The sequence below is a fragment of the Trachurus trachurus genome (genome assembly GCF_905171665.1).
Source record: "Trachurus trachurus genome assembly, chromosome: 1".
Taxonomy (NCBI): domain Eukaryota; kingdom Metazoa; phylum Chordata; class Actinopteri; order Carangiformes; family Carangidae; genus Trachurus; species Trachurus trachurus.
In genome coordinates this window covers 10219482-10230648 of record NC_139891.1, presented here as the reverse complement: position 1 = coordinate 10230648, position 11167 = coordinate 10219482, and the positions used below count along the sequence as shown (strand labels likewise).

The 11167-nt window shown below is 40.4% G+C and overlaps 1 protein-coding gene across 1 annotated transcript; it reads left to right on the top strand.

Moving 5' to 3' along the window:
* Positions 1–4523: 4523 nt before the first annotated feature.
* On the top strand, positions 4524–11092 carry LOC310989865 (von Willebrand factor A domain-containing protein 7-like; the record flags this gene model as incomplete). The annotated part of the gene is made up of 17 exons (XM_083977017.1): positions 4524–4709; positions 5069–5205; positions 5292–5436; positions 5549–5642; positions 5798–5926; positions 6510–6696; positions 6795–6964; positions 7200–7312; positions 7407–7523; positions 7613–7786; positions 7871–8003; positions 8125–8277; positions 8427–8519; positions 9225–9496; positions 9751–9884; positions 10402–10564; positions 10712–11092. The coding sequence occupies 17 exons, from the start codon at positions 4524–4526 to the stop codon at positions 11090–11092; spliced, it is 2781 nt and encodes a 926-aa protein (XP_083833143.1).
* Positions 11093–11167: the final 75 nt, after the last annotated feature.

Here is an 11167-nt window from a genome sequence, read left to right as displayed (position 1 = left end):
TCACCACATTCACGGCGTCACTTGGCTGCACACACAGCCCTGCATGCTGTTCTCTCTCCTCATTGGATAAAAACTGTAGGATACGATAAATGTTTTCTCCTCGGCTCAGAGCAGAGCAGAGTGACTGACAGACCCGTGTTTCGGTCCAAACACTCTATGTAAGTGATTGCTGTCGGAAGATATAACTATTTAAGACTTATATTAACACAAATATATCACTTACTTCTGCTTTAAATGGACAACAAGGAGTTTCTCCATTGGCAGAACGAAAAATTCAGTGACAATAAAAAAGTCTCATATTAATGTGGATGAATCTACATTACCCACACTTGTTAATGGGCCCATTTTCGATAAATATATTGTTTTGTCTCTATCGTTATTTTGTTATTATTAGTGGTGGCGGAAATGCTGGGCGAGCCGACCAGCATTTCCTTACTTTCGGTTTTGCGGCGAGTCATGAGAATAACGCCGCCGAATCGCCGTTTATGGTCGGAACTATGACGGTATCTGATCGTCTTCGAACCTCTGACTTTAATTCTTGATGAATGAAAACACGAGTCTGTCTTGCGCCGGTCAAAGAATTTCACGGTGCGCGCGGAGGCTCATAAATGTAGTGTGAAAACGCTTCGCTTTTCCAAAACTCCTTGTCCCTTTAATTGTCGAAAATAAAATGTTTACAATAAGAACCATTAGGTTGTACCTAACGTTTGAATATCTTTTTGTGGGATTTTCTTCTTTAGCAATAGAGATCTTGTTTTGGACATGGGTGAACATATTTGGCTTTACAGGCTCTGAACAGCTAACCCAGAACTACTCTTGGGTCTTAAATACATCAGAGCATAAACAGAGCATAATTATTCTCCCTTCACATTTATTATGAAAAATATACATACCCAATTAAGACAAACAATTTGACACAATAGTATGTTAAACTTATGCCAGACTTTGAATATGCTGCACATCATCACAACTGTCTGCTGAGGTTATGCTCTAATGCTTGAAGATGACCCATCTTCTTAAGATGTGTTTAAACACAACAGGTTTATGTATTTATGTTATAAAAGCTAAAATTAGAGTGGCTAACCCTATACAGTCCTCGATGCAGTCGGCCCCGGTTTGAATCCTGCATCGGGCGGCCCTTTACTGCATGTTTTTTACCCTATTTCCTGTCTCTCTCTACTATACTATCAAATAAAGGCAAAAATGCCAAAAATATATTTAAAAAAAAGAAAACAACACCAATCATATTTACACTGACACGACTCCCAGTCAGCATTCAATCGACTTATACTGTGTGGCGTTTGAATACAATTTGGTTCTTTTGGTTTATTTTTACACCTTGTGCATCCACAACCCCTCACCTCACCACTGATCACTGATGTATACTCAAAGTTGCCCCTTGCTGTACCTTTAATAAATGTATATATACTTTAACTGGTCTGGCACTGTGTGGTCCTCCCTATTTGGTTATGCTTTGTAACAAACTGGGCATAACAATGTCATGCACTACTGTATTACCCGTTTCGGGACAATGAAGATTAACTTGACTTGAAATTTTGGCTTTAATTGACAGGACAGTTTAGAGTGACTGGGAGAAACTGGGGAGACAGAGAGGGGAATGACATGCAGCAAAGGGCAACTGGGGTAATTGAACTGGGGCCACTGCAGTGAGGACTATTGCCTCTGTATATGGTACACCTGCTCCATCCATTGAGCTATCCGATGCTGTTGCACTGTTCCTATTCCTAATTAGACATATTGCCTAAGATGGAAGAAAATGGCCTCTTAACTACTTTGTAACGCTTGAAAAAAGAGTAAACAGCCATTGCAACGCATGTATTGCTGTTTTACACCTGCCAACAATATATTCCAGCTCCTGGTCTTGTCGTGAAAGGGGGTTTCTGCCTCAAAATGGCTTTATGCCACTCACCAGAGTCATATTTAGATGATTTGAGGTTAATCACTACTTTTTATGACTTGAAAAAATAGTAAAGGGTCATTGCAACACATATATTGCAGTTCTACACCTACCAAAATTGATTCCAGCTCCTGGTGTTGCAGTAAAATGAGTTTTCTGCCTCATAATGACACTCACCAAAGTCACATTTTAAAGATTGGACATTAAAGGTAGGGTTGGAGAAAAAACGGTACACACATCAAAAGTCCAAGCCCATTTCCTCAGACTTCTCTCTGAAGCCACGCCTCCAGAGCACAGGAACACACAACGCTTGTTCAGTGTTGAGTTCACATCAAGGTGAAGCCGTGAAGGTGTTGCCCTCGCGGTGCGATCCAATATAATCCCAATATGAGCGACGTGGCTTTCCACAATATTTCCGCGTGTCAGCATCGCTAATGTTCCTCCAGCTTTTTCTCATGGCTTATTCACGTGAAAGAAAACACCTAACATCATAATAACCACCAAGCATCAAACTCAAAGCTACATTGCCATCTATCATACTGGAATGTGGTACACTGGGTCACTGGCATTGCCTTTTCTGCAGTTGTAACTCATTGAAGACTCTGATTGCGCACGCGATTAGTGCACGAAGAGCGGAATGTGAGGGACAGAGGGACAGAGACAGCACCGATTGACACATCAAGATACAATTGACTTGAATTTCGTGTTGGATGCTGTTTTTACAGGATTGTCCGCCCACAGGTGACTGACTTTTTTCATTTTTGTGAAAAAGCTTTTAATTAATTACATAGATATATTAGCAAAGTCTCAAAAGCAAAACTACTTGTATATGTTATTTATTCATTATAACTCATCATAAATATGCTTTGAGTATGTCACATATAGCTGTTTGATGAACTACATCGTGGTTTATAATTTGCCATTTGAAATGTGAAATCTTACATTTAGTTTTCTTGGCCAGGTCACCCTTGAAAATGAGATCTCGATCTCAACGGGTCTTTTTTACCTGGTTAAATAAAGGCTAAATACCTAAAAAAAATAGTTGCATAAAAGGGCACAGTATTCTCTCTAAAAGGGTAAAAAGAAGAAAGCAGAAGAAAAAGGAAGTAGGCTACTCAAATAGCTCAGGATAAATCATGGCCTAATTCATGTTCCACCAGTTTCCTGTTTGAAAACTCAATGGTTACAATAAATGTCCAGACAGCTTTTATAGCTGGTGGACCTTTGAGTTTATGATTGTGATTAAACCTGCACTCATCAATTTGTTTTTATAAGTGAATGAATGACAATGTGTACGTGAGAAATGTCAAACTCTGAGCTGAACAGTTAAGACTGTAATCCATCCCAGCACCTTAGCAAGCTTTGACTGAGTCCTGTAAGTCCTGGATACAGGTCCAAAATCCAGTCCTCCACCTCTAACTTGAAAGGAGGGAATAATGCATCAAGTTGACTTGCCTTTGTTTGAACTAGTTTATGTTGCAAGAACCGTGTATTTATTTGCAGAATCAAACATGACTTATCTCAGAATGTAGCATTGCACACCAGTTAGTTAAGGTGTGTCTTCAGTTATGGCCACATTTACACCACTTTTAAATGGGGTCAGATGATGATAACTAGGTTTTTATGAGGGAATAAACTTGCAGTCATGATTACAACCGAGTGTGACGGATAGGGATGTGGATGAAGATAGCATGCATACACACACGGCACACGCACACAAACACACATTCTGTTTCTGTTTGCATGTCCATGTCTCCACCCATAATCACATACAGATAATGGGCAGTGTATATATTGAGCTGTTGGGGGCTGCATGTCACACTCTGTTGAGTGGCTGGAGTCATCAACTGAGAATAATCAAGGTATGATTGTATTTCAGCCTTTAATTTTGTTAATTTATTTGACAAGCTACTTACATTGTTTATAAAACATTTTTCTAAACTTTTAGAAACTGATAAAAAAGGAATGATATGAGATTGTTTACAGTTCCGTGTGTGATATACATTTGCTGTAAAGTTATATTCCTGTTGAAGTTTTTTTTGTGTTTGTTGCTGTTTTTATTTGATAAAATTAATCAAAGTAATTATTCATCACTTAACAAATGCTGCTATGTAGGAGTTGGAACCCAGATTTTGGTTCACTTGATATGTAATGACTTTTCATTCAGTGAAAAAAAAAGGGGGGGGGTTTGGAGTTTGTATTGAATATTAAAGTCACTTGACCTATGGTCTCATGACCTCTGGACCTATGGAGGTTCACTTCTGTACACTGTGCGATCTGGCTGGGTTTTAAAAAAGAAAATCTCAATTTCTGGATGAAAGCAACTGGAAGTTTGAACGAAAACAACAGACAAACGTCCTAAAAATCAGCCTATTCTGTATAGTACTAATTTTCTATTATCTTCTCATTTATGTAGTGTCTTATAGTAAATTCTGTAGAAAATGTCCTCTCTACACAGCATTTACCTTAAAACAGACTGACATTGGATTTAAAATGATTCTTGACTGTTTTCTTACACAAATCTATTGAACCACTGAATTGAAAAAAAAAAATTAAGATTACCAGTGATTTTCCTGATACCTTTTTCTCCCCCAGGAGATTCATCATGACTTCAGTGATTGGAGTAGCACTGCTGGGCTTGGCCTTGTTTGCAGGACCCACCATGGCCTTTGTCCCTATCGGGGGTGGGGCGTCCACTCATGTCAGCATTACTGGAACAGCCCTATTGCAAAAAGTGACGGAGACATGTCGGGCAGTGGCTGAGGCAGCGGGCCATGAGTTCAAGCCGACAGTAGGTTTGATGATAAAAAATGTGCAAGACATCATAAACCTAATCTCACAACATGAAGAAACACACATACACCCACATCAAGCCATATTTGTGTGTATTTTAAATAACTAAATGACTTAGATGTCGAGTATATTGATAAGAAGAAAACAAAAATGTTATGTAATAGCTAAATTTTATTACTGGTGGATAAAATGAGAATAGCTGTTCTCCCCCATGCCCAGGATTGATGCTAATTTAGTACTCCAGGGAAAGCAGTGGTGGCTTTATTGTACAACAGCAATGATGGGCCGTTTTTTTTTTCTTCATTTCCATACTGTTTGTGACTATTCTCAATGAAAACTGTTTTTATCTGTCCACAGGGTTCCTCTCCTGAGGAGTTGGTGCAGGCCTGTCTGGGACCCACGGCTACAGGAGAGGTGTCAGGTGCCAAATTTCACTCTGCTCTTCAGGAAATCTACACTCAGAATGGACTGGTGGATCGTGACTTTGTCAACAGGTGGGAGAAAGGCTAAACAACAGTTATTAAAAAGCAGATATTTGTCCATACACTCACCAAGTTAATACTTGTGAAAATTCTGTCAGTGCTCCACACCACTTCAACTCAGAGGAGTTCCTACAGGGACGTAGCCTAATCACACAGGGGGTGGTAGCCATTAAGGCTAACATTCGTAAGGAGAACTTCCAGGCTGCCAGAGAAACACTGGGCAGAGTCCTTCATACTCTACAGGTGAGAGAGCATTGGCAAATAGAGAGAAAGATTAAATATGAGAGAGGAATTAGTGAGCTAATAGAGGAAATAGAGACTAAATAGATCTGTGTGTGTTTCCATGTGTTTTCAGGATTTCTACAGCCACAGTAACTGGGTTGAGCTAGGATACACTGAGCCATATATCAACCTCATACGCCCAGATCTGCCACTGGAAAACCTGGCAGGTATGCGTGTCTGAGCAAATATAAAGTTCTCACAATTTTACATGGGTTTACTGATACACTCACAAACTCACAATCAGCAACTCAGACGTTATGAAAGACTTGAGAGTCAGAATGCACTGTTCATCCTGTATCATGTTCACACTTTGATTGTGTAGATTTCGACACTCCCACCTGCAATGACTGTGCCAGTGGAACATGTCCCAATCCCATCCTCCCCAACATCCTGAAAGAGAAGAAGCTCACATCAGGCTACATGAGTATCTTCTCTCCTGCCAAACCTAAAGGTATCAGTAACAAATTTTGATATTAAATGAATAAACCCTATTCAGATACACAGGGCCATATTATATGTAAACTGTGTAATGTATGCTACTATGTGTCTCAGTAATGGTAACTGACTTTCTGTGGTGTAAAGAAGGTTAAACAAATAATATTTCATATGATTAGAATTAGAATATTGACATGTTTGTGAGTGCCACAGAGGTTGCTGCTGGGGTTGCCATCTCTGTCAACAGAGCTTATCAGACAGACACGTGTCAGCTTGAGGAGCTGTCTGTGTATTTGTGTGTGTGTGTGAGAGAGGGAAAGTCATAGCACATGTTTTGATAGATAAGTAGCCTGGGTACTCTTAAAGCTGTAGGAAGAGTAGTACATTGAAAATTGACACAGAAGATGAAAAATTAGAAGAAATGTGCAGGATAACATTAGTGTCTTAGTGTGTTAGCCTCGTGGCACTAATTAAGTAATGCATTGATATCAGCTTGTCACCGCGAACCTTATGAATTATTATTTCACCATTAAAGGTGTAACTATAATATCGTTCTAAAAAATGACGCAGTTCGATCTGCCCCCTCTGTCCTCTGCCAGGTAAATGCAGCCATGGAGGTGTGACTGACCTGACTAGCTCAGAGATTCCTCGTGGTGGCATCAGCAAAGATGAGCGTCGCTCTGACAATGTGGCCTTCCACAATGCTGCTGTGACTGCAGCCACCGCTGCAAGTCTACAGCTACTGGAGGACATCCGCTCAGCTGCTGGTAACAATGACTTTCTGAGGTATGACGGCCAGATGAAGTGAAAAATACCTACTTGCTGTACAATCTGAAAATTGAACCATGGGATAAAAATGACCATTCTTTCTTTTTCTCTTCCAGAATGATGGGGATTGCTCGCTCATCTGTTGTGTGCTTTGTTATTGACACCACTGGCAGTATGTCTGATGACATTGATGAAGCCAGGAGTGTTGTTTATGAAATAATTGACAGCAAAAAAGGAACACAAGATGAGCCCTCTGAGTACATCCTGGTGCCCTTCAATGACCCCGGTATGAACCCTTCTACTCTACCAGCTATTAGGAAATCATTAGTACTTTGACTGATGGATAACGCCATAGCATGTTAGATTTTTAATTCTTCACTGCAGAGTTGTAATACTAGTCATATCATATTGTAAATACTTTCTAAAATATCTATGGACAAATTGTGTTTCTGTAAAACTGCACGCAGTCACAGTGGTTCTGCAGGATTAAAAGTGAAAAACTTTTTGTTTTGTTTATGTAGAATTTGGACCAATGATCAGGACAACAGACCCTGACAAGATGAAAACAGAAATCTCTAAACTCAAAGCAAATGGAGGGGGAGATGCACCTGAGATGAGTCTGTCAGGACTTCAGGTAAACCAGTATGATACTGTCATATTGTAAGTGGAATGGTTGTTGAGATATTTTTATGGTTGATTAAAGACCATGGTGATCCTTGTTTCCCCAGCTGGCTCTCACTGGTGCCCCAGGCTCCTCCCACATCTATGTTTTCACTGATGCCACAGCCAAAGACATCGCCCTCAAAGACACCATTTTTGCTCTCATCAGGAGCACCAAGTCAATTGTAAATACTGATCAACACCAGTGATTATCTATGTCCACTCAATTTGTTTATGTATATATAACTTTAACAGATCAAACTAATTTCCACAGGTGTCATTCTTCATAACCGATCCCACAGCAAGGCGTCGTCGTTCCCTTGAAAGAGCTAGCTTTGATGACTACAAGGATCTGGCTCTGGCCTCTGGAGGCCAGGCCATCCAGGTGACCAAGGCACAGCTGCCTCAGGCAACAGACGTCATCCTTGACACCTCTACCTCAGCTCTGGTAAGACTCAGCAGGGGTTGGACCAGTTTGAAGAATCAAAAGTGTTCTTCTCTTGCTCTCTAACCCCGACCTTCACTGCATTAGATTGCAGTTCTTCAGCTAGCAAGGAACCCTGGGAAGGAGGAGACTTTCTCCTTTGCGCTGGATGAATCTCTTCAAAACATCACCATATACATCACAGGAACATCCATTACTTTCACACTGACCAACCCTGCAGGTAGCAGTCCAGTCATGAAGCAATGTTGTAAAAATGTGTTGAAGTCTTTCCTGATGTTCATCTTTCTCAGACTTAGACTTTTGTCTCTTTATGATGAATAATAAATGGTGAAAATCTCCAGGTGTGAGCCAGAGCAACACTGAGGCCACTGGTAAACTGGGAACCATTCAGACAGTGGGCAACCTGAGAAGAATCCGTCTCAATGCTAACAAGCAGACAGGAATGTGGAAGATCAACATTAAGTCCACCCAACCATACACTCTTAAAGTCACAGGTCAGACACTGTACATGTATTAATTGGACAGGAACTTCCTGTTCAAACAAGCTGTTGACATTGTGCCCTTCTGTCTGTGGCTTGATCTGTACAAGCTGCACATTTATTCTCTCTGCAGTCACAATATCAGTGTGTGCTTGTGTTTCCAGGTCAGAGTACCATTACATTTATCTATGACTTTGTGGAAAGCTTCAAGGGACCTCACCCAGGATTTGCAGTGATCAGTGGGCGTCCAAAAGCAGGTACTATAATTATCAGTTTCAGTGTTTCAGGTCAGTTGTATTGATATGTTCTGGATATTTTCTTCAAATTTTGTTTTGGTGTTTACACAATATTTCACACGTTAGTCACTATGTATTATCCAGTATGTATTTACAGCAACATCTAGTGGTCAAGGGTATTTATTGCTCAACCATACCTATTATTATCCAGGACTAGTAAACCTATTAGCATCAGTCCATCACCCAACACAAAATAAATAAAATACTCAGATGACACAGCCATACCAGGAAATCAAATATTATTACCTGCTATTCTGTGTGAAGTGCTCTCTGATGAATTCCTTGAAAAACTCGAACGTGTATATTAGATTGTTGTTTGACCATCTGAAGCTAAATGTATTAATACATTATTTAATAGCCACAGTCTTACCAGCCATTCTTATGCACAGCGCGTTACTGTCTAGATCGACACCAACATGAATATGAGCTCCATGCTCCATTATGTTAATTGCGGGGACGTTGTTGTAGTACTCCTAAACTGTATGACCAATAAGGAAACAACATCTGCGGCTACGTGACTTTTATTTACAATTAATTTTTGGACCCTTTGAGTTTGGCCTTTGTGAACACAAACCGGTCCAATTGAAATATTGCAACAATGTAACATCCTTGAGAACCCACCCGTATACTCATTCCTGTCCCTTCTTCTCTCCTCTGGAAACCCAGGCCAGCCAGCCTCCTTGATGGTCACAGTTATGGGAAGTAGAGGTCCGTCCTCAATGACTGTTGGAAGCATTGGCCTCGTGACTGTGTCTGGTCCTGAAACTATGAGCAATAGCACAGTGACTGACATGGGTAGCGGATCTTTTCTGGTGACTGTTGACAAGGTCCCTGAAGGAGAGTTTGTTGTCATTCTGAAAGGAACAGACAAAGTGTCAAACACTGAATTTCAGAGGCAGTCCACCACCCAGATGTCAGTCTCCAAAGTGAATATCCAGGTCTGTATCTTCACACCCTCCTCACAACCTGTGAATCCATTTGTGCAGCTTCTATTTGATGATCAATAACAGAAACTAAGGGGTATCAAATAAATAAGATTACTGAATGTAAATGCTCACATAAATCCAGTTTACTTAGAGGCATTTAAGGGAAAATATGAGGATTTTCAGTGTTGTCTTTTTGAAGTATAAGAAAGACATTTATCTTCTTCACCTTTTTCTTTCCCTTCTTCTTTCTTCCAACTTCTCTTCAGGCTGTGGTGGACCGCAGTGTGGAGCCAGGACAGAAATTCAGGCTCCCCTTTAGTGTAATGACCCAGGGCTCTGGTGGTCAGTACCAAATCAGTGCTAGAAATGACAGAAACTTCCCCATGGAATACCCTAAAAGGTAAGAAGGAACTAAAATGAATTCCTTTATTACATCTGTACAGATTTGAGAAAATGCTGTTTCTCACAGAGCACAGGTCAATGAGAAGAAATGGAAAACATAATGAACGCATAATGAACTGAAACATATTTATGTAATTTGAAACAGGTTAGTTTAGCTTGGTGCAAACACTGGTAACTCAGGAAAAACTAGCCTGGATTAGCTTTGATGTGATGGTAACTAAATCCACCAGCACCTCTAAAGCTATATTAAGTTTGAACAGGAACAAAAACCAAAGTGCAAACAATATTAGGTACCCAGTTCTTCAACATTTAACACCAACGCTACTGAACCCACTAGGAACCCAGAGTGGGTCAAATTTGAACCCCATCTAGTGTGTTGGGGCAAAGTAAAACCTGAGTGGAGTAAATGTACAATTCATTTGGAATAAAGACTAGGATTTTACTGCATGCTTTTGAATTTTAATAATACACAGTTACTATACTAAGAAGGGTATTTTTTTCTGTTCTCTTGACAGCATCACCCTGACAACTGGATTATATTCTAATAATTCACTGACCATTACGCCACCTGCCAACACACCATCAGGCACTGATGCCACTCTGACTTTGGAAGCCAAATCAAAAACCAGTGCTGCTGACACCAATTACATTGTTCTGAGAATGTCTGTTGTTAAAAAGGTAACCAGTCACATCCTGGATTGGAGGGAGTGAAATAAAGTTTTTGGACATTTCTGCTAATGTTATACAGCTATCATACATATCTGAAGTTCCCTTTGCTGTGCTACATGCATAAATGTATCCCTTTGTTTTTCCTGTTCTTTTCAGATTACAGATTTTGTTCCTCCTTTGTGTGAAGTGGTGAGTGTGCTGGCTGATGATTGCCCTCACGATGTGTCTCAGTGTGGACCTTTCCAGTGGGAGCTCTCGGCCAACCTTACTGATGGAAACGGCACTGGGATTGCGAGAATCTTGCTGCAACAGGGTGATGGAACCCTCTCATACACATCTCTGAGTGTTCCTGGTGTCCAGGCGAAATACAATGCCTCCTGCTGCTCTCAGATTGTTGAGTTTGTAGCTGTGGATGAAGTTGGCAATGTGGGAAAATGCTACCAATCAATTGTTCGTTCAGGTGGCCCACCTGCCTCAACTCTGTCATTGTCACTGTTGTTTTGCCTGCTAGTGTCTGCTTTTGTAATGCAACCTTGAGGTAGCACCAGGCACAGTGTTTTAAATTATTTACACTAAATTATAATATAATCATAACAGAGTGAAACTGTGGTG